This window comes from Dendropsophus ebraccatus, chromosome 9, assembly GCF_027789765.1.
Source record: "Dendropsophus ebraccatus isolate aDenEbr1 chromosome 9, aDenEbr1.pat, whole genome shotgun sequence".
In the NCBI taxonomy this organism is placed as follows: Eukaryota; Metazoa; Chordata; class Amphibia; order Anura; family Hylidae; genus Dendropsophus; species Dendropsophus ebraccatus.
The window spans coordinates 69,292,392-69,320,331 of record NC_091462.1 but is presented as its reverse complement, the minus strand read 5'-3'; the positions used below and the strand labels follow the sequence as shown (position 1 = coordinate 69,320,331).

General features: G+C 41.9%; 1 protein-coding gene across 3 annotated transcripts; it reads right to left on the bottom strand.

Annotated features, from left to right (window-relative positions):
- Nucleotides 1-3,223: 3,223 nt before the first annotated feature.
- On the bottom strand, nt 3,224-26,475 carry TRA2B (transformer 2 beta homolog). 3 transcript variants are annotated; one of them, XM_069983578.1, is made up of 10 exons: nt 26,293-26,475; nt 13,539-13,684; nt 13,256-13,418; nt 12,579-12,767; nt 9,834-9,949; nt 9,177-9,269; nt 6,226-6,273; nt 6,065-6,138; nt 5,905-5,934; nt 3,224-5,157 (listed from the first exon to the last, which is right to left on the bottom strand). In XM_069983578.1, exons 1-9 carry the CDS (start codon nt 26,326-26,328, stop codon nt 5,924-5,926), a joined length of 876 nt encoding a protein of 291 aa, XP_069839679.1. In that variant the 5' UTR covers nt 26,329-26,475; the 3' UTR covers nt 3,224-5,157; nt 5,905-5,923. The 3 variants fall into 3 exon arrangements, with proteins under 3 accessions (XP_069839679.1, XP_069839681.1, XP_069839680.1); XM_069983580.1 differs by having other exon boundaries at nt 9,177-9,266; XM_069983579.1 differs by lacking the exon at nt 5,905-5,934.
- Between the last annotated feature and the right edge of the window lie 1,465 nt (nt 26,476-27,940).

Genomic DNA, 27,940 nt, shown 5'->3' with positions numbered 1-27,940 from the left:
GCTCCCGAAGAAGACGTCACTGCTGACGATCGGAGACCGTGGTCGGCACGCGACAGGTAATGTATAGCGCACCACACTTCCGGGTACACGGGTGGGGGTGGTGGGACAAGGGGAAGGGGGCTATTCACAGACATAACATACATTACAAAGTTGTATAACTTAGTAATGTGTGTTATTCTGTGAATAATTTTTTTTCGCCGGACAACCCCTTTAACTGAGCCACCCCACTCTCCTCCAGAATAAACTCATTTTCCTTTTTATGTCACACGGAACTTTGTGTCTTTAATACTCATTTGGATTATGTTAACCCTTCCATCGTGCTCTGTACCTCTTGAACGTCTGCTGTTGTTACTTCGGCAACGACCTATATATAGTTCAGGGAAGAAAAAGAGCGCTGCACCTCACACCTATGGCTGACACCAGTGCGCCTCGGGTGCATAAAAAACATGAGAATTTTGTGTATGAATTGATCAATCCACACTGCCCCATGTACCGCGTGCAGGTATCTGATACACATGGGTCCCTACACTAAGTCCACACTGTGCCGGTCAGTGACCACCACCCCCATAGGCATGCATGGGAAGGGGGGGCCATGGAATGGCCCTGCAACCCCCATGCCACAGGACCAGACCCAAAATGCCCCCCCCCCAAAAAAAAACAACCTCCCAGCCAGCACCGCCGGTGGAGGAAGCCGCCCCAAACAGCACAAGTCTGGATAAGGTATTGCGCTCACCATTGCTACTGCAGAGAGAATGGGACAAACATGAGGGATAAGCGCAATACCTTATCCAGACTTGTGCCGTTTGGGGGCAGCTTCCTCCGCCAGTGGTGCTGGCTGGTTTTTTTGGGGGGGCATGTTGGGTCTGGTCCTGTGGCATGGGGGTTGCAGGGCCATTCCATGGCCCCCCTTCCCTGCCCATGCACGCCTGCGGGGGTGGTGGTCACTGACCGGCACAGTGTGGACTAAGTGTAGGGACCCATGTGTATCAGATACCTGCACGCGGTACATGGGGCAGTGTGGCTTGATCAATTCATACACAAAATTCTGATTTTTTTTTTTTTATGCAGCCGAGAGGCACTAGTGTCAGCCATAGGTGAGAGGTGCAGGGCTCTTTTTCTTCCCTGGACCTATATATAGGACCACTGTTCGCGCTACTTACCCATTTTCTGTGATTTCTGTGTAATTGTGTCTTAAGAAAAAAATCTTTCAATAATTTTTATTAAAGAATTTTTCAAACGTTAAATGAGGCTCCACAGGCTCTTTTGTACATTCATGCTTCCCAGGGAGCAATGCACCTAGGATTTCACTGCATTGAGCGCTTTAACTGGCAGTGTTATGGTTGGGCTGGTCTCTCTGAGATCAGCAATCTGTTTCTCTTATAGAATATGAGCTGCCAAGCCTGTTGCCCGCCCCTATAAACTCAAACTATACTTTGAGCTCTTGTAAAAAAATGAAATAAGGCCCCAGCAAGGCTCTAAATGCAAAAATTTTGGCAGAAGAAACATTTTAAAAAGCGACTGCCTACCCAACATATTTCCTGTTTAGATAGGAACAGAAAAAGAAGAAAGCGTGCACCAGCTTTCATTCATTCGGGGTCTTGATCGTGCCGGTTGTCGCTCCGTGTGAAAGTACCATTAGTGTCTGATAGCCTCTGACCTTTTGCACTCACTCTTCCTTTGTTCTTTTGACAGCAGCAGATTTCCCTGCACTCTTTTTTCCCCTCCCCTCCCTGTCAGTGTCTCATGGAAGTAGCGTCCTGACACTCACAACATCAGCAGGGAAGCATTACACATGGCTGTAGTAGATACTGACCTCTAAATGTAAGTTGTCTACACCTAGTGTTATAAGATCGGTCTACGAGGTCTGTATATCTTTGCTTCAATAGAGGCGGTTATTTTGGTTTTGTATATGGTTTATTTAGCCCAGCATCTTGTGTAATGTTTTGTATATGGTTTATTTAGCCCAGCATCTTGTGCAATGTTTTGTATATGGTTTATTTAGCCCAGCATCTTGTGCAATGTTTTGTATATGGTTTATTTAGCCCAGCATCTTGTGCAATGTTTTGTATATGGTTTATTTAGCCTAGCATCTTGTGCAATGTTGCGATCTATATCCCAGTCATTATTTTAAACTTTTTTTATGTGTGTGCTCTGATGGTACCAGTCATGATATGTTATGTAATGTTATTTATTATTGATTTTATGCATCATGATTTTATGTATATTGTATGCACTTTTCTTAATCAATTGGAAACGCCCCCTAATGGGTGTTTCTTTTTTGTACCTGAGCCTATTTAAGTAACCCTCCTGCTATCCTATGTTATGCACTTTGTTTTATCTGATGAAGAGGACGTATGTCTTCGAAACGCGTCATATTTGTGCTATATTAAATATATTTTTCACTATATTAAATAAATTTATTTAAGCTTTCGGACACTTCTCTATGTGGACAGCGCTGACCGTGAGTACCTTAATTCCTTTTTATTTTATTCACTTGGATAGGGAGATGGCCTCCTTAGAAATCTCAGTCAGAAAGCATTCATAATTAGCATGATACACTGATTTAAAAATAGTGGGTAGTGTAACCACCAGATATTTCAGATCATTATCTGTCCAGTCAAATGTGTATTGTTTTTTCAGGTCCGCCAAGTTTGGTTTCTTTGGTGAATTTAAGTTAAAGTACGATAATTGGCCAAATGTACTAACGTGGGACAATTTTTGGTACAGAGTAGAGATGAGCGAACCTCGAGCATGCTTGAGTCGATCCGAACCCGAACTTTCGGCATTTGATTAGCGGCGGCTGCTGAACAAAGCCCTATGGCTATGTGGAAAACATGGATATAGTCATTGGCTGTATCCATGTTTTCCAGACAACCTTAGAGCTTTATCCAAGTTCAGCAGCCCCAGCTAATTAAATACCGAACGTTCGGGTTCGGATCGACTCAAACCAGTTCGCTCATCTCTAGTACAGAGGTAAGTGGATTTGTCACAGATTAAAAGACATCATCCGTATATAGAGAAATGACACAAGACTTGCTGCAAATGGTGACTCCTGATATAGGAGGATCTAGACAGACAATTTGGGCAAGTGGTTCCAAAGAGATAATGAAAATTAAACTAACAGGTACAAGGGGAAGCCTTGGCACGTTTTATTTGTAGGCACAAAAGCTATGGACATAGCATGTGAGGACAAGCATTTCACAGATAAAACATGCAAGAATCATTTTGTTCAAAAACACATTTATTTAAAATTTAATTACACAAAAAAGCAACATGTGTACTGTGCATCTATTTGGAGAAGTGCACAATTAAACCACATGGGTCAACAATATAGCCAAATGATGCTTCTAAAGCCTTGCCGTTTTCAGGATTAGAAGACATCACATACACACAATATTGCTAAGCCAATAACCTTACACCCAAAAAACAATAAGAGTGAAGCTACTCCACGCACGGGCAGGAGTCTCATGTGAGGCTTGGTGGGTAACTGCAGTGGCTCTGTGAGAGCCTTACATTTTCTTTTTGTTGCAGAGATCTCACAGAGGAGCATAAGTCATGGATTACAAAATTAGACAGTTGAACCACCGGAATGTATTAAAGAGCACTATTTGATATAGCTAGAACATAATTTTGACTATAAACCACCAGTCGTAGGACATCTTTATTGCATCATGGGAAAAGGTCAACAGAAGCATTGCATTCTTTTTTCTTTTTTTTTTTTTTTAAGAGGGAACTTTGAGAGGTCTATATACAGAAGCATTGAACGGCCGTAATAAAAATTGATGCAGAAGAGTTTAGATAAATGCCTTAAAGTTTCACTGTCGTTATTTCAAACTTTCAAAATCTAAAATCAACAGTAGATGTGATATAAAGCAAGTTACCAATTAACATTTTTTTTAGTTATGAAAACACAACACTTACTGCTGTTTTCTCACTCAATTTCCCTCGGTCAGAAAACAGGAAGTCCAGAGTTTCCCCAGGTCGTGTGGATGCTCACAGAGAAGGCAATTATGTGACTGACTTACACATTGAGCTGTGACACTTGGTACTTGCCAGAATTCGAAAAACACAAGTCTAGTCTCACAAGTACAGCTTAGTTTTACAGCATAGCAAAAATTATGAAAGTATATTGCAAACTTGCTTATTTCACATCTGTTAATTTAGATATTAAAAGTTATAATGACAGTGACACTTCAAAGTGTCCTTGTCATTATAAAAATTCCAAAATCTAAATCTGTAGGGGACACACTTCCTGTGTATTAGGGTTTTTTTTTGTCAGTCTAAACGCAGGAAGTCCATGAAATCTGATCGCTCAGGGAGAAGGCAGTTATTTGACTGACAGACACAGAGTTGTAACACTCTGTACTAGCCGGGACTAACTGTTTACTCTTTCAGCCAGCACAAGACTAAAAAAAAAAACTGCCTTCAGGAGACAGACATGGAATTCACATATAGCTTTGTTAGAAAACAATGATTTAAACAAAAAAAAAAAAAAAAAAAAAATTAAAATAAGCCCACACAACATGCTTTATATTTTATCCCCCACTAATTTAGAAAGTAATGATGACAGTTCCACTATAAAAAGTGGAACTATCAGCAGGTTAGATGATTAATCTGATAGCCTCTTATTGCACAAGGAGCACCATGGAGGAAGGTATGTCTCTTACCTTCCTCCTCAGAGCCATTCCAGTGCTGTTAGCAATGTAACACTCAGTCTAGAGCACTGCCCCGCCCCCATTGCACGAGTAGACCGGCTCCTTCTAATAATAATCAATAGAGCAGGCAGGCTCCGTGCACCAGGGATGGGGCAGTGCTCCTACATGTGGTCAGGACAGGATTACACTGCTAACAGCACGGGAAACGACAATAAGGAAGGTAACAGACATGCCTTCCTACCCAGCACTCTGTGCACAATAGTGTGCTATAAGCAGGATAGATTAGTGTAGTTCCCCTTTAATAGGAAAATAAAATGACTCCACTTGTAACCATTCCCAAAAAAACAAAAACAAACATCAGCAAGTCAATTACTACAAGAAGAGTTCCCCTTTACAAAAATGCAAGAGTGTTCTCTGTATGATGTACATCAGCTTTACTGCATGTATAAACAAATTCTAATTAATTTTAATCAGTTTGAAGAACCTTCACTTTAATAACGACCTAAAAGAAGAAGAAAAAATTTTTTTTTTAGTAAAAAGCAGCAATGATAACTAAGACGAATTTCAAGATCATTTAAAATACATAGAGTAAAGTGTTTGTCAAAGCTCCAAGTACAAAACAGTAACAATTCACTTTTACTCAGATTGCAGGCTTAGAATCTGCAGAAATCCTGTGGAAACCCAGCTTGGGGAGTCGGCGCAAAACGCAACTGTTACCTGTTTGAATGGAAGGGCTGACACACCTCCGCTCAAACAACTGATATGTCAATTCTTTGAGCAGAGAGGCGTGCAAGGCCTTCCATTCAAACAGATAGCCAGGATTTGGCACGGAGTCTGCACAAGATTTCAGTGCAGATTCCTTAGTGTGAAAGGGCCTTTACAGTGGGGGAATTCAAGTAGAAAATAAGTTACACGTTTAGTACCTTAATCTTTTATCATATTTACAGATTACTATAGGGGTGGAGTGGAGTTTGAGAGGAGTCAATTTAAGAAAAAGCAACCAAAATTGAGCTGCTAAAATTTGCTGTTAGTGTAACTTTTTTGTAACACTGCCTTAATGTGAGACACTCCGCAAAGTTGTTTTCTTGAGATACTGAACTTGGATTTTGTCAAAGTTTAATTTATTAAACAAAACCAAAAGAAAATTCAGATCTGGTGTCTGTACCCATCCCGCTGAAGGAAAATAGAGGACTTAACATGGCATTAAGAGTATTGGTAAACAATAACATTGTATGCTGTAAAGACTGACCTAAACTGTAAAGCACCAGCTAAGTTTGATCTGAAAGGAATAGTAAATAAAATCTCATTAGAACAGACCAGAGACTTTTGCAGTATGTCTCAGTTGCAGTCAGAACTCTGAAAAGGAGCCAGGGAAAGATGTTAAAATTGACAAGTTGAATACAACTTACGTGGAGAGTAAGAGCGAGACCTGGATCGAGACCTGTATCCACCTCTGCTATAGTATGGTGAAGGAGACCGCCTTCTGTTAAAAATTTACAGGATTATAAGTGTGTAAATTTTTTAAGTGGTTACTACAATTTATCATGAAAGGAAAAGAAAAGAAAATTACCTTGAAAACTGATCCCTGTCCTGACCACCACGCCAACCTCCACCTCCCCTGAAATACAGATTAGAGCTACATGAGCAAAAAGTGACATACTGCGAGGTAACATTATAATTTCTCTTTAAACTTGACTCTGTACGACATCTATCTATCTATCTATCTATCTATCTATCTATCTATCTATCTATCTATCTATCTATCTATCTATCTATCTATCTATCTATCTATCTATCTATCTATCTATCTATCTATCTATCTATCTATCTATCTATCTATCTATCTATCTATCTATCTATCTATCTATCTATCTATCTATCTACTGAACAACTCAAAAAAGCTGCACTTTCCTGACCTAAGAAAGCAAAAGTCCCAGCAACGCAGAGTTCCAATTGAGCCCAATTTCTACTACTTCTGTGGCAGTGGTGCCAACACAGCCAAGGCACAGCATCAAGCAAACATATAGAAGAATGAAGTTGCACCACTGATCAGGAAACAACTTCTTAATATATTGACCCATGGATCGATACAGATCAGAGCTAATCTCTGTATCTATCGATGGAGAAAAGGGGGGGGACTAAACTAATTTCAACCCCTTAGTGACCAGCCTATTTTGGGTCTTAACCCCTTCATGGCTGAGGTCACTGGTGCCCAGATATCCGGATCAAATCAATACAATGTTACTCCCTGCCTTCTAAGAGCCATAGCACTTTTATTTTTCCACCTACAGGCCTAGTTGGGGCGTCATTTTTGGTGCCATGATCTCTAGTTTTTATTGGTATCATATATTGGAGGAAGAAATTTAGATTTTTTGAATGTTTTCTTGATATAGAATAAAAAAAAACAAAAAAAAAAAAACAATCCTGGTGTTTGTTTCCTCCTTAACCGTGCACAAACAGTATTGTTATATTTTAATAAGTCGGACAATTCTGCATGCTATGATATTTAATGTTTTATTTTATTTTTATAATGGGCAAGGAGGTATTTTAAACTTACAGGGGAGTTTATAAGGGGTTTAATACTTTAAAACTTTTAATTACACTTTTTTTTTCTTAAACACTTATATTTTACTGTTAAACATGCAATCATTAGATTGCATTTACTGATCTGTGCAGAGCCTGCCTGAGAGCGGACTACACACAGATCGCCCATCTGAGAGGACGGAGGCAAGTGGCTCACGAGTGATCGGGACCCCTGGTCCAGATAAGTTAGTGACAGGTGCTTTAACTGTCACTGACTTCCTTAAAATGCCACAATCAATATAGATTGCAGTGTTTAAAGGATTAGTGAAATGCAGCTGCGGGAACAGTCAAGTTTCCTTATATACTCGCTGCAGGATGTCAATACTGCTGCAAGAAATGGTGCATTTACACACATTTATCTGACAGATTTTTAAAGCCAAAGCCGGGAATGGATTTAAAAAAAAAAAAAAATTATAAATAATTACGGACATGGTGATACCAAACTTGTATAGGTTTTGTGTTTAACATAACAGTTTTATATGTGGTAAATACAATGCATTGTTTTTGTTTTATTTTACATGTTTAACAGTGTACACTAGTGTATACTAATCAGTGATCTACTGATACAATACACTCCATTACTACTGTAGTGCAGTGCATTGTCTGTCAGCAATGAGCTGACATGGCTGTGTAGAGACTTACATATGGTAATCTGAGGGGCTTTCAAAAGGCCCCCAGGATTACCATGGAGACGATTAGGAGCCGGGACATCTCCAGGAATTCACGGAATTTTGCAGCAGCATTAAACAGGTTAAACTATTCGGAGCAGAGGATTCTCCTCTCCAGGTAGTTACAGGGAGAGATCAGCTCTCAGACTTTTTACAGCATATGTATCAGAATAAAGCAATTAGTGACCGCCATGAAAAGGCATATTGGTGGCCACTAATGGGTTAAAGCAAGATGTATGAAGGGGATTAACACTCCTATAAGATTTATACAGGTATGGAAAATCCATTAGTCACATACTTCTGGTATTCTAGTGCTTGCATACATTTTAACAAGTAACACGTGTATATTGACCGCAGTGTTGCACTCCATTCTAAGTGTCCATTTACACAGATTATTTGACAGATCTGGCAAAGATTGAAGCCAAAGCCACAGACAGACTATAAACAGATCAGGTCATAAAGGAAAGCCTGAGATTACTCCTCTTTTCACATCCATTCCTGGGTTTGGCTTCAAATCTTTGGCAGATAATCTTTCCGTGTAAGAGGACCATTAGGGTGCCTTTACACAAAGATTTGACAGATTTTCTAAGCCAAAGCCAGGAACAGACTATATAAAGAATAAGTCAAAGGAAATACTAAGATTTCTCTTTACAAAGCCATTCCTGGCTTTAGCTTCAAAAATCTTTCAGATAAATTTGTGTAAAGGCACCCTTAGGCAATGCATGCGATTTAAAAAAACAAAACAAAAACAAACCCAAGCAAGCCTGTGAGGATTTGCTCACAGATTCTGTGTGCAAGTGATTTTGCTCCCATTTAAGTTTGCAATTGATTTCACAGCAGTGAATGAAGGATAACTGTAACCCTTCCAATGCCTAATCATACATCCAAGTAAGATTTTTTTTCTATAGGGCTAATCCCATTTATTTGAATGACTGTTAAAAGCATTTAACGCAATTGAGACACTGGACAGGCCAGACAGAAAAACATATCTTGCAGCGTTTTGCCATCTGGCCTTGATAGTAATGGGGATAAGGGGCGAGAATGACAACTGATGCGTTTTTGCCATCAACTGTCATCAAAAAGGAGGATGCCCATAAACCCAGCCTTAAGTACTGCATCTCCAACTGACCGTGAAATATAAATAAAATACTGTGGCATCAGTAGTTAACAGTTTCTGGTAAAAGGCTGCTGGACCACCTTATGAATGTAACACTGCCTAAGAAAAATAAAAACCTAAATACACACTTCAAAATAAAGTCACACATTTTACCTGTAAGATGAACGGCTATAATAATCCCGGTCATCATATCCTCCCCGATCATAACCTCTATCATAGTAGTCCCGTCTGCGTGAACTGCCACTACGTTAGAAGGTGAAGACGAATAAAAGAGAGAAAGGAAAAAGAAAAAAGAAAAAATGTGAATGATCACATTTCAACATAGAAAAGAAAAAAAAATGTGAAGGAGGATCTTAAAATCTTGAAGACATTTTAACTGAACTTAAGACCCAACAACACAGCATGCTGAAGTTTATGGTTTCACTATTAAAAGTGAAAAAGGTACTGCCAGAAAGGATATGTAAAGCTACATCCTCCCGACCTTAATGCAACAGTTCGCTCATCTATACCTGTAAATAGGTTTCCATATGTGATGCTCTGTCACCTGGAATGGCATCCAAGAAACCCATTTACAGCTAAAGAGCAGGCAGAGCACAGGACCAGGAGAAGTCACACAGCTCTGCCTTACACTGCTGCAGTCCATGTGGGCAGCAAGGAATAGCTAAGCAGCCATAAAACTTGAGGGATTACTGTGTTTAATTTCCGGACAGACTATTGTTCCACAAATAAAGTGAACAAGCCTATACACTAAATAAAAACTAAAACTAATTCCAATGAGGGAGAGGGCACAATCTAATCCATTATACTTACTAGGTAGGCCTTCCCATATAGATTCCTGGTGTAGGTGTATGTGGTCTTTTAGTTATTGAGAAATCAACTCTTATCCTTCTTCCATCCAGTTCCATGCCATTAGCACGCTCCTTTGCCTGCAAATAAAAAAAAAAAAAGCCACTTTTTTAGGCGGAGCACCCAGTGGAAAGATGCACAACATACAGATAGCATAAGGAAACAGTTTGTGGTAGTCTTGAAGGAGGAAATCTGTATGTAAACCAAATACTTTGACATGATTGCATTAGGGATAAAGGCTAGTGTGAAACAGCACAATCTCTTTACTGCACTGCAGAAAACATTAGCACTACAGTGAACATAAATCTGCCGATATAGAAGAATTTAATATCTTATCTAGAAAGGAGGAACATACTTTACCTCTCCAAATACAAACTGTAGGCCATTTGAGAATATAATCAAGAATGCATATGTATGGTGTTGTAAAGTTTATGAGCCCTAAAAAGCAATCAAAAGATCGCATCTAAACCAAAATGGTTTAGAATATAATCAATCTATCTATCTATCCTCACCGGCCACTTTATTAGGTACACCATGCTAGTAACGGGTTGGACCCCCTTTTGCCTTCAGAACTGCCTCAATTCTTCGTGGCATAGATACAAGGTGCTAAAAGCATTCCTCAGAGATTTTGGTCCATATTGACATGATGGCATCATACAGTTGCCGCAGATTTGTCGGCTGCACATCCATGATGTGAATCTCCCGTTCCACCACATCCCAAAGATGCTCTATTGGATTGAGATCTGGTGACTGTGGAGGCCATTTGAGTACAGTGAACTCATTGTCATGTTCAAGAAACCAGTCTGAGATGATTCTAGCTTTATGACATGGCGCATTATCCTGCTGAAAGTAGCCATCAGATGTTGGGTACATTGTGGTCATAAAGGGATGGACAGGGTCAGCAACAATACTCAGGTAGGTTTTAGCGTTGCAACGATGCTCAATTGGTACCAAGGGGCCCAAAGAGTGCCAAGAAAATATTCCCCACACCATGACACCACCACCACCAGCCTGAACCATTGATACAAGGCAGGATGGATCCATGCTTTCATGTTGTTGACGCCAAATTCTGACCCTACCATCCGAACGTCGCAGCAGAAATCGAGACTCATCAGACCAGGCAACGTTTTTCCAATCTTCTACTGTCCAATTTCGATGAGTTTGTGCAAATTGTAGCCTCAGTTTCCTGTTCTTAGCTGAAAGGAGTGGCACTTGGTGTGGTCTTCTGCTGCTGTAGCCCATCTGCCTCAAAGTTGGACGTACTGTGCGTTCAGAGATGCTCTTCTGCCTACCTTGGTTGTAACGGTTGGCTATTTGAGTCACTGTTGCCTTTCTATCAGCTCGAACCAGTCTGCCCATTCTTCTCTGACATCAACAAGGCATTTCCGCCCACAGAACTGCCGCTCACTGGATGTTTTTTCTTTTTCGGACCATTCTCTGTAAACCCTAGAGATGGTTGTGCGTGAAAATCCCAGTAGATCAGCAGTTTCTGAAATACTCAGACCAGCCCTTCTGGCACCAACAACCATGCCACGTTCAAAAGGCACTCAAATCACCTTTCTTCCCCATACTGATGCTTGGTTTGAACTGCAGGAGATTGTCTTGACCATGTCTACATGCCTAAATGCACTGAGTTGCCGCCATGTGATTGGCTGATTAGAAATTAAGTGGTAACGTGCAGTTGGACAGGTGTACCTAATAAAGTGGCCGGTGAGAGTGTGTGTGTGTATGTGTGTGTGTATGTGTGTGTGTGTGTGCATGTGTGTGTGTGTGTGTGCATGTGTGTGTGTGTGTGTGCATGTGTGTGTGTGTGTGTGCATGTGTGTGTGTGTGTGTGCATGTGTGTGTGTGCATGTGTGTGTGTGTGTGCGCATGTGTGTGTGTGTGTGCGCATGTGTGTGTGTGTGCGCATGTGTGTGTGTGTGTGTGCATGTGTGTGTGTGTGTGTGCATGTGTGTGTGTGCGTGTGTGTGCGTGTGTGTATGTGTATATATATATATATATATATATATATATATATATATATATATATATATATATTATATATATATATTAAAAAAAAACAAACATAATTTGTATATGCATTAGGCTGGCACACCCTCTGTCCTTCCTCCCCACCCTCCTCATCATTAAGAATGATCCAGGCAGATTCCTTCCTATTCCCCACCTGTGTGTATAATGAACATGGGCTGGATCATTAATACACCTGTGCAAAGCTCAAACGGCAGTAAATGTTCCTGAATCATTCCTAATTAGGAGGGTGGTGGGGAGGAAGGATGGAGAGGTGGTTCCAGCCTAATGCAAATACAAATGTAAGCCCCAGCCGTTAGACACAGCGCTGCCGGATTTAAAGTTGTTTTTAGGACAATAACTGCATCCCCTGCCGAACGGACCCCAGGACAGATCTTGGATTAAAAGCAGCTATCCAAAAGGTACAAGTGGTTTGGGGGGGGGGGGGCAGATTGTGGGTAAAGAGTCGCTTTAAGCATGTTTTTAACGTAAAAGACAAATTATATAAACTGAGCATAATATTTTACTGTCTTAAACGCAACATGTATTCATTTTCACTGTAAAAAGCACAGCATTAAAAATAAAAGCCAAGAAAATTAGTCGTTTTCCACTACTTCAACTCAACTAACTTTCAGGTTTTGCCATAGAAACCATAACTTTGAAATTTTCTAGTTTTTCAGCTATATCGAGAACACTTACCTCCTTTGCATCCTCCACATTTTCGAAATATACAAATGAGAATCCTCTGGATCGTCTTGACTGCTGATCATACACAATGGAAACATCAGCTATTGGACCGTATTTCGAAAATACTTCTCTTAGGTCACGCTCTGTGGTATAAAGGCTTAGGCCAAATACACCCAAGCAACAATTTGGATCTGGGTTTGCCTAGAAGGTAGATAAAAATTTTATTTAGTTTTGTCAACTGACCTCAGTAAGAATTTAAAAGCATTAGGGTGGGTACACACTGAGAAATAGGTGAGGATTTGAAGAGGAATCTGCTCTTATTTCAGTTTGAAATTCCTCCCGTAAAATACGTACACAGCAATGTCCCATTGCGTTCAATGGGATTTCTGCTCTGTTGCTCACACTCCAGAATTTCCGAGCAGAATTTTCTGCCACCGATCCCCTTTCTGCCCAAAAAAGTGACATATCAATTCTTTGGGCAGATTCTGCTAAAGGAATCCTATCGAAGTCAATGGGGGCTAAAATTCTGCTTGAATTCCGATTTATAAAACTTACATTCTGCTCAAATTCTGTTATAATTCTGCCAATGCTGAATAGGCGAGAAATTTCAAGCATAAAACTTTCCTCTATAATTCCTCAGTGTGAAGCCAACCTTAATCAATAAACCAAATAAGGAAAGAGTAACTTACTCTATTGCCAACATGACGTCTACGATTTGACATAGGAGAGTGGCTATGGCTGTGACGCCGTCTATAATCTCTGCTATATGAACGACTTCTTGATCTCCTATGAGACCTTGAACGAGTTCGGGATCTTGTATAGTGACGACGGGAACTTCTCCTTGATCTGGATCTTGAGGGGGATAATAAAAATTATAAAAAACAAAAAAACAAAACAGACACTTAAGTCTTTCAACCTAAAATTAATGTGTGCATGAATCCATAAACTGTACTAAACTGAATGAAAACCAACCTTGATTCAGATCTTGACCTGGATTTAGATCTTGAACGTCTTGACCCCTCTTTAGAACGAGATCGTGCTGGTGAGCGGTTCGGAGAGTGGCTTGCAGACTTGCCTGAACGTCGAGCACTTCCACTTCTTGAAGCAGATCGAGATTCCTGAACACAAACAATACATTTACTACAAATGGAAAGTATTGCATTTGACGTTTATAAAAATGGAACCTCCTATAAAGTTGATTTTATGTAGTCTTTGTTATGGGTCTGAGGGACAAGTTTACTTATAACCCCATCTTTACCTGCGTTTTTTTACCCTGTATGCTCTCTTAACAGATAATGCATGCATATATTTTGATATATATACAGGGACACAGAAACAGACTAGTAATTACTTAGCGTAGAGCTTTATGATGCCAGATTACTTCTTATCTTAACTTCATTTTTATTTCTTTCTTCATTCTTCATTTTCAAATTCTGACTTCTTTTGATCTTCCCCACTTCATACATATTCCTCAAAATTCTACAAGTAGGGCTTCAGTTCTGACAATTAGCATGCATACTTTATTTTTCATATTTCAGCTTCACTTATTTCTGAGCTTCAAAAAATTCTCATATAATAAACGTGTCAAATGACGACTTCTGTATTTTCCTTCTTCAATATTAACCTTAACAGAAAAAGAACAGGATGGAGTTTAAAATCTTTAGGATCGAAACTCTGACAAAGCTCGTAGAATGTAAAAAAAAATAAGATATTTGAATGCCATATCTGCCTTAATCCCAATAACTTGTCCTCAAGAGTGAAACTGATACTATGCTAAGTATACAAAATTAGCAGCACCCAGTCAATTTAGACTACAATAGAATAATTGAATTGGGAATAAAGGACTTTAGTATAGTGTGATAAGAGTGAAGCTAGGGATGATTTACATCCAGTTTTCAAAAAACATCCTACCTATGAATGACTGCTACAGCTTAAGAAATGGCATCTCTCTTATGCTAGTCATTGACTGGCAAACAGACTAACTTCATGCACTAAACAAGTACATAAGCTGACAAAATTGTGCTTCTTGGCTCTAGGGTCACAAAACATTGTGAAATTTAAGACAATCCATTTTAGGGCCCAAAAATTAGTGAACTATCACAAATTTAGTTATGTGGCTATATGAAACATGCACCACTTCCCTACTCCAGTGACTTCAAGTTTAAGAAACAAGTGTGCTCTAGCACCTTTTTCTATTGCCAGATTCAACACTAGGTGTGGAGTGATTGTGCTACAGATTGGATGTTTGCAGAGGCAACTATGTCTTCAAGAATCAGGCATACACCCCATTTTAAGAAACTGGAAGGCAACATCTGACAGCTAGCAGGCATTGTGGGCACTTCCTAAGTGTGCCCCCTGTGTGCAGCAGTGTCCATCCTTTCCAGATCCAGATGGTAAGATATAGGAGCATTGGACAAAACCCCCACCCACTCCCAAAAGGGTTATCTTTTTAGTGCATCAATTTTAGTAGTGGTTAGGATATCTCCCTAAGGCTCCAAGTATTTAAGCCAACTTCAGCAGCCACTGCTAAGCAAATGCTGCATGTTCTGGTTTGGATGAACTTAAGCATGCTTGAAATTCATACTAATCTATATATCTCAATAAACTCATTCAGAAAACTCATTTGGTGTGTCTGCCTTGATTTTTTCAAGAAAATGACTATTTGAGCTGTAAATAGTGCCAAGGAGAAGGGACCATCATTCCCTCAGTGTACTAGCAGAGGCATAGCAGTGATAGGGCTCAAGGAATGACAGGACTCTACTCCCTGACAATTCAGGGCTGAAATATTTTTTTTCCCCTTTTTAAAGCGAATGTACCATCAGGTACATTTGCTTTAACATAACCTACGGATAGATCAGTGCCGGTGCCGCTGTCCATTTTTTGTACAACGGCCAGGTTACCATGTACGGCACTGTTCTACCCACGGGTGTCGGGCCAGGGCTGAAGCACTGGAGGTGAGCCTGGCCTCCCCCCCCCCTTGGAGGAATCCCCCACTCCTCTATGACATGGCTCCATTGATTCTAACAGAGCTGCGACAGAGGGGCAGGGGATTCCTCCCACTTGGGGCGGCCCGGCACGCCTCCAGTGCTTCAGCCCTGGCACCTGTGGATAGAATGGCGCCGTACACGGGAACTGGGCCCCGGTTCAAAAAAAAAGGACAGCGGCACCGGAACCAATCTACCCGTGGGTCAGATTAAAGCGAGTGTACCTAATAGTACATTCGCTTTTAAGAAATCTTTAAGACAAATACGCCCTTAGAATATGTTCACACTCTGTACAATGGACGTTTAACAGGGATATTTGCCATGCCAAACAGCGTTTTGCATGTTCTTGCGGCCAATAAACTACCAAATCGGCCACAGCAACATTTTATTTTACTTGGATTGCGGGCACACTGAGGCCATTGTTTAATTTGGCAACAACGGCGTTCGGTCTTTAAAACTACATGGTGTGAACACAGCCTTAGGCTGATACACTGGAAAATAGCTGAAGAACTTTGGGTGACACCGAATACATATACACAGAGGACATTATGCACCCTTATTCTTATATTTCTCCCCCACCCCTGTGTACAGGAGAGATAAAACGGTTGTCGTTCTTGTCTTTTCCAACAGCCATTTGCGGAGTTAGAAAATTGCCATAGCCCGTGGAAGCTGAAGCGCCACAGCACTCAGCTTAACAGTAACTGAATAGAGCCGCAAGTCACGTGCTGTACCCACAGTTGTACTCAAAATAAATAGCCAGTTGCCGATCTGGAGACCGCCAGGGGATATGAAGGTCAGAAGATCCGCAGTCTCTTAGGCCTTACTCACATGTCCCGTAACTTACGGATCCGTATTTCCGTATCAGAGTTGTCTATTGGGCTATTCACACTATCTGTAGATGAAACTGATGAAAATCAATGCACCAAAAAAAAAAAAAAAAAACCTCTCATTGAAATCAATTGTTTACGGATTGCAACTTGCATCATTATTTTCGTATTCCCGTAAAAAAAAAATACAGATAACACATAGGTGACAAGGTTCTGTTTCTAAGCAACCACAGGCTTACAAGCGATCATGTGACTTATTTTAGGGGTTGGGCAAACTGGTGCCTTTTTTAACCTACTCAACTTTATTAACTTGTATAAAGCAGTCAGTAGTAAAAACGGATTTACGGAAATATGGATGCAATACGGATGTTCTACGGATGTCCAATTCGTAATTTTTAGCGGGTTGTTTTAGGACTAGAAAATATTACTGACCGTGTGAATAAGGACTTACTTGTCCCCTATCCATAAGGGACTTTGAAGTGATTTTTTAACCTCTTAAGGACTTATGACGTACCCGTACGTCATATGACCTCACTTGCACTTCAAAGCGGGGCCGCACAGCGGCCCCGCTTTGAAGTGCCGCGATCCCGGGTGCCGTGAGTAGCCCGGGACCGCTGCTATTAGCGGGCACGGTCGGATCGCCGTGCCCGCTAGTTAGCTAATCGGAGGCAGCTGTCAAAGTTGACAGCTGCCTCCGATAACCGGAGGCAACGTTTCCCTGGTGTCTAGTGGGGGAGATCGCTCCTCCGGGACCTTGTCCCGGAGGACCGATCTCCGTTACTGATGCCGGCCGGGGACGCGTCCAAGATGGCGCCGTCCTCGGCTCAGCACTCGAAAGCAAACGAGTGCCGATCTCATGGATCTCTCCAAGTGTATATACTAGAAGTCTCCCAGGGGGGCTTCTAGTATATGTGTAAAAAAAAAAAAAAAAAAGTGTTGTTAATAGTAAAACGCCCCCTCCCCTAATAAAAGTCTGAATCACCCCCCTTTTCCCAGGTTTTAAATAAAAGTAAACAAATAAACATGTTTGCTATCGCCGCGTGCGTAATCGCCCGAACTATTAATTAATCACATTCCTGATCTCGTACGGTAAACGGCGTCAGCGCAAAAAAAATCCCAAAGTGCAAAATTGCGCATTTTTGGTCGCATCAAATCCAGAAAAAATTTAATAAAAAGCGATCAAAAAGTCGTATATGCGCAATCAAGGTACCGATAGAAAGTAAACATCATGGCGCAAAAAATGACACCTCACACAGCCCCATAGACCAAAGGATAAAAGCGCTATAAGCATAGGAATAGAGCGATTTTAAGGAACGTATATTTGTTAACGGTTTGAATTTTTTACAGGCCATCAGATACAATATAAGTTATACATGTTCTATATCGAGGAACATGCATGAGGAACATGCATAAAAAGTTTACCCCAGGGTGAATTTTACCCCAGGGTGAATGGCGTAAAAACACAGTTCCCCCAAATAAAAGAAATGCGTTTTTTTTTTCCAATTTCACCACTGAATTTTTTTCTGGTTTCGCAGTGTACTTTATGCAAAAATTCAGCCTGTCATTGCAAAGTACTATTAGTGACGCAAAAAATAAGTGCTCATGTGGGTTTCTAGGTGGAAAAATGCAAGTGCTATGACCTTTTAAACACGAGGAAAAACCGAAACCGCAAAAACGAAAATGGGCCCAGTCCTTAAAGGGTTAAACCTAGGCAGGTAACCACGAAAAGGGGGCATCCTCTATGTCTAGAGGAAAGATGATTTCACCACGAGCAGAGACTGGGATTCTTGATTGTAAGGGCAGTGAGACTATGGAACCCTGCCAAATTATGTTGTCATGGCTGATACATTAAGTTCAAGGGTGTCCTGGAAGCTTTCCTTTTGTTGAAAATTATTAAAATAAACAGGCACTAGATTATTCTGGTTGCCATTAGACTTGGGAAGGAATTTTTCTCCCTCTGATGGTGCAATTACCATTTGCCTTAGACCTGTATCTGCATGTGCCTTCCTCTGGCTCAACACAGTTGGGTTTCTGTAGGCTGACCTTAAATCTTGACTCTTGGATAATAAAGCTCCATACGCTATTATCATATAAAGTGAGATAGATCAGGTTTGAAAAATGGGCTCTGGTCTGGGTAACATAATATTTTAAACAATTCCCCCCTCCCAATACCACCCTACGTCTAATATACATGTATAACCTGGCACCCTTTCCTGTTTTTTTTCCTCTCATACTAACCTGCTCTGGACCTCTAAAATATTATTTGTGTCCTCTGACATGCTTCTCCTTTCCCACCTCACCCCCCTCCCCTCCTCTTTGTAGACACAGGACATGTTATCTCCTCTCTGGGGGATGGGTTAGCTTCCCAGGGCTCCAGATGGCGACCAAAATGGTCGCCAATGTGACTGACATCTTGCAAATGGCGCTCAGATTTATTAATCTGGGCGCCATTTGCGACTGGCCCCGGCGGCGCGCTGTCTCTTTAAGGACTTCCGCCTTCCGCACGCTGCGCCGAATCACGTGGCGCCTCTGCGGCCGTCCGTCCAATGAATGACGGACGTGCTGGATGACGTGTGCGGGGACATGCTTCTCCAGTGACGTCATCCAGCACGTCCGTCATTCATTGGACGGCCGCAGAGGCGCCACACTCCGAGCGCCTCTCTCCCGCCTCTCCTCACCCGGCGCCGCGGTTCTTCAAGTTCACCCCAGCGGCACCAAGCTTAGATAGTGGGTGAGTACAACCGGAGGGACGGCAGGGGTGGCGGCCGGTCAGTAATGTGTGTGGGGGGACCGCGGCCTGGGCGGGGGATTGGTAGAGTGTCTGTTGTGATGGCGGCCAGGTGCGTTAGTCAGTGCGTGTGGGGTGCGAGGGGGGGGGCATGTATATAGACTGCACAGTACCACTTCCCTCAGTGTCTGTATGTATATAGACTGCACAGTACCACTTCCCTCAGTGTCTGTATGTATATAGACTGCACAGTACCACTTCCCTCAGTGTCTGTATGTATATAGACTGCACAGTACCACTTCCCTCAGTGTCTGTATGTATATAGACTGCACAGTACCACTTCCCTCAGTGTCTGTATGTATATAGACTGCACAGTACCACTTCCCTCAGTGTCTGTATGTATATAGACTGCACAGTACCACTTCCCTCAGTGTCTGTATGTATATAGACTGCACAGTACCACTTCCCTCAGTGTCTGTATGTATATAGACTGCACAGTACCACTTCCCTCAGTGTCTGTATGTATATAGACTGCACAGTACCACTTCCCTCAGTGTCTGTATGTATAGACTGCACAGCACCACTTCCCTCAGTGTCTGTATGTATAGACTGCACAGCACCACTTCCCTCAGTGTCTGTATGTATATACACTGCACAGTACCACTTCCGTGTGTGTGTGTGTGTGTGTGTGTATGTATGTGTGTGTATGTATGTGTGTGTATGTATGTGTGTGTGTGTATGTATGTATGTATGTATGTGTGTGTGTGTGTATGTGTATGTATGTGTGTGTGTGTGTGTGTGTGTGTATGTATGTGTGTGTGTGTGTGTGTGTGTGTGTGTATGTATGTGTGTGTATGTATGTGTGTGTATGTATGTGTGTGTATGTATGTGTGTGTATGTATGTGTGTGTATGTATGTGTGTGTATGTATGTGTGTGTATGTATGTGTGTGTATGTATGTGTGTGTATGTATGTGTGTGTATGTATGTGTGTGTATGTATGTGTGTGTATGTATGTGTGTGTATGTATGTGTGTGTATGTATGTGTGTGTATGTATGTGTGTGTATGTATGTGTGTGTATGTATGTGTGTGTATGTATGTGTGTGTATGTGTGTGTATGTATGTGTGTGTATGTATGTGTATGTATGTATGTGTGTGTATGTATGTGTATGTATGTATGTGTGTGTATGTATGTGTATGTATGTATGTGTATGTATGTGTGTGTATGTATGTGTGTGTATGTGTGTGTATGTGTATGTATGTGTATGTATGTATATGTATGTATATGTATATATGTATGTATGTATGTATACACTGCACAGTACCACTTCCCATATACATTGCCACAGGGGCTATATGTCATCGGCTGCCGGGGGATAAATGGATATATATATAGTAGATCATTGCCGGTAAGATGGCAGCTGGCTGAGGGAACACACCGGCAGCAGGGGGGTATATGGTTGTCAAGTTGCAAGTTTCCATGTTGAACATTTTCAAACTAAGAAAAGAAAGGATCTAAAGGAGGAGGAGGCTGCCGTGGCCTCTGCACACAGTAAGTCCCATTTAACATAACATTAATTTTACATGTTTTAAAATGTTGGTGACCAAATATTCTATTTGGCGCCTACATTTTTCAGGTTAGGAGCCAATGGCTCCTAGGTAAATTTTTTAGTCTGGAGCCCTGCTTCCTATTGACTCACTAACCCAGCCCCCTGGAGACATCTCCATGCACCTGTTCACTGCAAGTGAAAGTAAGCATGCTGCTTTCCTTTACTTACATGTGTCCCTGAGCCTAAGTAAAAAGGCAGGGCGTTCTCTCTGCTTGCTGTCAGTGAATACAGGCCTTTGTACCAAAGTTTGGGTCACAGCTCTGTATATTTTAAGTGTTATGGATGTTCTTAGAGTTTGGATGGAACTAGAATGTTTGCATTCACAGAATAAGCAAGCAAAGATCTAAACCTACACGACACCCCTCACCCTCCGGTAAACAGATGCCTATTATGCAGCACATAAGCTACACCATGAGTGTCAGCTCTCCTGCAAAAGCTAGTATGGAATTCATATTGGGGTGAAGTGATGCAAAAAAAAAAAAAAAAAAATCAGTGAAAAAGACAGTCCTGTGTTTACTGTGCAAAAGTAATGACAGCAGTGGGCAGGAAATAAAGCTAAGGGTGAGACTATGCAAACGGACCAATCAGGGATATGCATAATGTGTTTAGTTTCCTGGCCAGTGCCATCTTGGATATAGACTGTTTTTATACAAACTTTTAACTCAGGAATGGCAGAAGCTAGAAAGACAGGAGAACTTTGTAAGACCCGCTAGGTTTGGGAGTATTTCATTTTTTAGCTTTTGGGCAGATATCCCTTTTAAAAGGCCAATCTTCTATGTTTCTAACTATAGATAGAGGGGTCAGCCATAGGCCCAGATTTATCAGTGTCCATGCTCCGGAATCATTGCGGACCCACAGGAACTACCCACTCAGTGACTGGAGCTGTGTCCCATCTCCCTCACTATTTGGCTGAGCATGTATTTTTGAGTGGGACCATGACATCACAGGATTGGCATCATGTTGCATTGAGGGGGATGGGCAACACACAGCCTTCTGCAGCCATAGCACACTAAAGAAAAACAAACAGTCTTCTCTCAGAGAGAACACACCACACTAAGGACAGAGGTTACTCCTGCACTACTTATGGCATCTCCTCCTCTATGTTACATAGGATATCTTCATATTACACTTCTGCTCATATACAATAATCAAGCATTCAGGAAAAGCACAGATCTCGGCCCACACAACGGACTCTTCCAGCTCAGAAACAAGCTGCCAAATTGAGACCAGATTACTGATATATGGAGGAAACTGAATGTGAGAAAGGTTTTTCTGGTTGTTATAAAGGGCTCAGATCGATAGAGCATAAAATATATTAAAGAGGAACATTTATAAAATGTATATGAAAATTCAATTATAATATTTTAAGAGATTTTTTTAAAGCTTGAGTTGGTATATTTTTGAGACTCCAACCACTAGCTCCGACTCGACAGCCATGGTTAAAATACTCAAAGCTATCCCATAATATAAATAAAACATATAAAAATAAATAAACATATGGTAGCGTATAGTAACTGATCTATTAAAATATTATAATCGTCATCCCATACGGCAAACAGTGTAACAGAAAGGGGAAAGCGCCAGGATTGCCGATTACCAAAAAAAAAAAAAAATAATAAAATTTAAATGTCGATTTTCTACACAAATATGGTAGATAAAAACTAGAGTTCATGGCGCAAAAAATGATGCCCCATAGGTAAAAAACTAAAAGTTTAAAAAAAAAAAAGTCACAATAGTGCCATTTTATTAATTGCAAAAAATTAAAAATAATGCCATAAAAAAATAAAAACATTAGAAAGTCTGTGTAAACCTGCATATGGTTTTGTTCGGACTGACCTAAAGAAAAATGGTACAATGTCGCTTTTATCATATAGTATAGTGCAATGCTTCTCAAACTTTTGCTACTGGAGCCTCACCCAACAGACCAAGGCAATGCCCGGGCCTCACCAGACTGACCAAGAGGGTTCCTGGGCCTCACTGTCTGTGGTAAAAGTCCATTTAAAAGCTGAAAATAATACTAGGGCTGCCTTTCACCCATCTCCCAAGCTCTATATACTAATAAGTACAAAATAAATTAATAATGCTGCTAAAATAGAGATTTCTGCAAACAGCAAAAGGACTGTGTAGATTATAGTTACTTTGTGAAAACTGGCTCCTCAGCTGGGCCTCACCAACAACTAGGGGGCGCCTCACCGGTGAGGCCCGCCTCACAGTTTGAGAAGCACAGGTATAGTGCATTATGTATTACTACTAGCAATTTGTTTTCAATTCACATGCAAGCAAAGGGGATTGTGGGAAAGTGCCTGTACTGTTGAATGGGTGGGTTCACATTGAGGAATTCTCTCGGATAAACTCAGAGGAATTCCGCCGGCTGTACGTGCTCACGGACGCGGGCCTTTCCACCGGCTCCATAGACACCATTCTATGGGCCGGCTGATTTCGTCGAAAGAATTGACACGTCAGTTCTTTCGCTGGAATGCGGAATCAGCTGGCCCATAGAAAGGCGCACGTCCATGAGCGCGTCCAGCTGGTGGAATCCTGCAGAGTTTATCCGCAAGAATTCCTCAATGTGAACCCACCCGTATGGCAAGAGCAGGGTCAGAGTTCAGACAGTAAACCAGGCGATTAGATTTTCGGGAGAGAAAAGTATTATACTGACATAATGATTACACCAACAGATTATCTGACAGATTTAATTGAGCCAAAGCTAGGAATGGACTAGAACAGGTAATAAAGGAAAGATTTCTCCTCTTTTCAAATCCATTCCTGGCTTTGGCGTCATCAGCTGCTCAGCTGCGATTGGCTGAGCATAACTGTGCTCAGCCAATCGCAGCTGAGCAGCTGATGACGCCAAAGCCAGGAATGGATTTGAAAAGAGGATCGGAGCTTCGGATGACGCTGCAGAGGGCGGCCGGCACTCAGGAAGATCCGCCGCCTGCCCGAAGAAGACGTCACTGCTGAGGATCGGAGACCGTGGTCGGCACGTGACATGTGAGTATAGCGCACCACACTTCCGGGTACACGGGTGGGGGGGGCCATTCACAGACATAACACACATTACAAAGTTGTATAACTTTGTAATGTGTGTTATTCTGTGAATAATTTTTTTGCGCCGGACAACCCCTTTAAAAAAAAAAAAGATCTGTCAGACAATTTGTTGGTGTAATAGGGCCGTAAGTTCTTTTTAACAGGTCCTCTTTAAAGATGTCAATCCACAGGGAGCTGCTATTGTCTTGTACTGTAATCTAATCACTAGTGTCTCCTTTAATGATGTGCAGATCAGTTTACAGCAGCCTCTTTATCACCACAGACACAACAGGAAGTCTCAGCTTAGCTTTAGACCTAGAGGTGAGAATTAAAACTGCAACATTTAAAGAGGATGTACCATCAGGTACACTCTTAAAATCACACATGAATCGAACGGTGCCGGCAAGGGGAAGAAGGTGCCACAGTCCTTTTTTTGAATTGCGGCCTGGTTCCCAAATACAGGCCACTATCCATGCTTACAGGGACGGGGGTGAAGCACTGGAGGTGGGCCTCCATGACGCGGTTCTATTGATTCTCATTGATTTGAGTGTTTTTTCCTGCTTTCAATTTTACCACGCATCTATTTGTTTTGCAGCATACTTTATACAAAAATTCAGTTTTTCATTGTAAAGAACAATTAGTCGCGCAAAAAAGGGCTCATGTGGGTCTGTAGCTGAAAAAATGCAAGCGCTATGGCCTTTGTAGCATGAGGAGGAATAAAAACGGAAGGACAAAAATGAACACTGGCCTGGTCTTCAATGGGTTAAAGGGTTTATCCAGTACTACAAAAACACGGCCACTTTCTTCCAGAGACAGCATCACTCTTGTGCACAGGTGAGGTTTGCAGCATTAGAGCCCTTTTACATGGAAAGATTATCTGACAGATTATCTGCCAAAGATTTGAAGCCAAAACCAGCACTGGATTTGAAAAGAGGGGAAATCTCCGGCTTTCCTTTATTACTTGATCTCTGTTTATAGTCCATTCCTGGCTTTGGCTTCAAATATTTGGCAGATAAGCTGTCTGATAATCTTTCTGTGTAAAAGGGCCCTTACTCTTCAGCACAGGTGTGGTTTGCAATTAAGCTCTTTTCACTTCAAATGGAACAGAGTTGAAAAACCTATGCAAAACTGGAGACAAGAGTGGTGCTGTCTCTGGAAGAAAGTTGCCATGTTTTCATAGTGCTGGATAACCTCTTTATAACTCATCACATCTACTTTAGCACCCAACAGTCATAAGAACAAGGGTCCTCTGCACCCCTAGTGAATATATCAGCAACATAAATTGCCAACTGCTCCATTCACTCGTTTTTTTGGCTCTCAAACACAGCTTTTGGATGTGTTCATTGATAAAACAGAGGAACTGAGCAGTAGCAGAGCATGCACACTACCACACTATTAGGTCACAGAACAAGGAACCACAATGTGGCTGTATTTCCATCAGCAATCTTCTATGTTTCTTTGGCTACAGGGACAGAAAAGATGGTGTAATGTGCCCAAGCAACCATTCAAAAAACAAATAAACAAAAGTTTTTGAACTGTGATTGACAAACAGTTGGCAATATGACAACACATTCCTTTTAAGATGTATAAGCTTGTCCACAAGTAAACAGGTTTAGTACCCACAAACTATTTTTGTTCAATACTTTGCAACCAAAAGGTTGAGTGGATTGAAACCACAAAAAGTTATGTTCACATACAATTGAATGCACAGCCATCATTTAATGGCAGTTATTTGCCATTAATTGGCAACCATCCACTAAATTTAAAAAGTTTGTGAACATAGCCTCTCTGTTTTCAATACACTCCTGGTTTTGGACACAAACACTGAGCAAAAATACCGTGTGAAAACTGCCTCACACAAATGGCTAAATCTGTGCCCATGCTTATAACTGTCCTCAGCCATATATGTGCAGCACAGGAGCAGGAGACCTGCAATCGGCCGCAGGGTCACAAACTGTCATATCAGTTTCAATTAGGGACAAATGGGAGTGTTGGCAGGATATTAAATAGGGAAAACAAAGTAATTAAATAGGAAAAAGGGAACGCCCCTTTGTGCTTTAAGCCACATTAATAGCAGCTCCATGAGGGTGTAGTACGGCCTATACAGCAAACATGGTTCCCTCATGAGTGCGCAGAAGCCGAACAGAAAACAGCACGGAAAAAGCTCGTTAGACATGAAGCTTTAACCAGCACAGCGCGTGTCCAAGCTGCAGGGCTCCGGTCCCACAGCAGGGCCTCACACGTTACAAGAAATTCGTCACAGCGCGAAGCCATTTTAGAGCGCGGTTAGCAGGCTTACAAAATGGCGCCCGGCTCATTACTCGCAGAAAAGGCGCCTACCATACCGCGTTGTGTCGGTATATGTTTACTACCATGCAGTAAACGCTACTGTATAAACAATATACAGTAAGTATAAAAGGTAACATATTTTAGAAAAAAAAAACATGTTTCTATTAAAACTGCAGGTAGACGGAATAAAATAAAAAAACATGGCGCTTGAAGCGCACCAAACACAATCACCACACACATAAAAACAGACGTTAGTACTAACCCGATCACCGAAGTTCTGCTCCCCGCTATCGCTCATCTTCGCAGCTTGACCACCGTCGTCACAGCTAGCTCCTCAGGAAATGAGCGCGCTCAGCTACAGAGCTGTATCTAGGGCTGCGAGGTGAAGACGCTAAGTCTCCTCCTCTTCCTCCTCCGGACTAGGAGGGGCGAATTTAATGGCGTCTAGGTCTTTGTGTAATGTCGGTTACAAAGAAACAACGTGCAGCCTGTTGACACTCGCGGTTTGGCTTTTTCCGTTGCGTTCTCGAATTTGGAAAGCGCGTGTTTGACGTTCGGTGTTAAATACAAGTTTAATATCTGGCCAGTGTTTATGATGGCAGTTTATAAGACACTGTATTAGACAATGCCTAGGGCCTCATCCTGGTAAACCAGATTGGGTGAAAAGGATCCATCGGGTCCGGCGGTGTTCCTTATGGTGTACGTTTATTTTGCAGAATTTGTGGGGAGAAAATATTGCTGCTTGTAATCATTTTTTTGTCCACTAACATCCTGCAAAATAAAAATTGAACTTCCCACAGAGATCCCCCAAAGGGAACCCCAGGGGAAGTGTCAACTTAGCCGAGGGCATTTCAGAAGTACATACTTCATATGGCCGACAGCATTGTGTATTTACCCTTTGGTTACCCATAAAAACCTATAAAAATAGTCTTTCAGGACTCCCTAGGGCTGCAGCTAACTTTGTCACCCATAGGTCACACTCAAGCATGTTTGAGTCACCCTCATCTCTAATGCCAGCCTATACCACAGTGTACAGTTGCAAGATCCATCCATTTCTAAGTGCTGAACATAGTTTAAAGTGACTGTACCACCAGGCCCAGGCTGAAGCACTGGAGGTGGGCCGACCCACCCCCAGTGGGAAGAAACCCTAGCCCCTCTAAAGCTTCGTTCCCACTGAGCAAAACTAGCGGAATGCCGTTAGCCTCCCTCTCATAATGGGAGTCTATGGGAGGCTCGCGCTCCTGCTCTGTCTGCGCTAAAGAATTCCGCTAGTTTTGCTCAGTGGGAACGAAGCCTAAGATAAGTATCCATTGATTCCAATGGAGTCACGTCATGGAGGGGCTGGGGTTTCCTCCCACTAAAGGTGGGTCGGCCCGCCTCCACTGCTTCAGTCTGGGCTTGGTGGTACAGTCACTCTAAGGGTGCCTTCACACACACCAGATCCGCAGAGGATTTCACGCCGCAGATTTGTTGCATAATTCGCTGCGGATCCAGTGTCAGCGCATCCCTATGAAAATACATACTCACAGCGGGATTGACATCCCGCTGCGTGTATGTAAATTAACCTCCCCGGCAGCCGCAGCATACATCACCTCCTCCCTGCTCCAGCTGGCTTGGGGGGTTCCCGGCGTCTGCTGGTTCCGCTCAGCCAATCAGTGTGCTGCCCCGCCGCAGCCACTGATTGGCTAAGTAGGACATCCTGCCGAGAACCCCCGAAGCAAGCTGGAGCTAGGAGGAGATGATGTATGCTCCAGCCACCAGGGGGTTATTTTATCCTCGCTGCGAGTATGTATTCTCATAGGAATGCACTGACACTGGATCTGCAGCGCAAAATCCGCAGCTACTCCATTGTGTGAAGGCACCCTAAAAGTCACGTTTGTGAACGTATACTGTTGTTTTGTGTTTTGTTT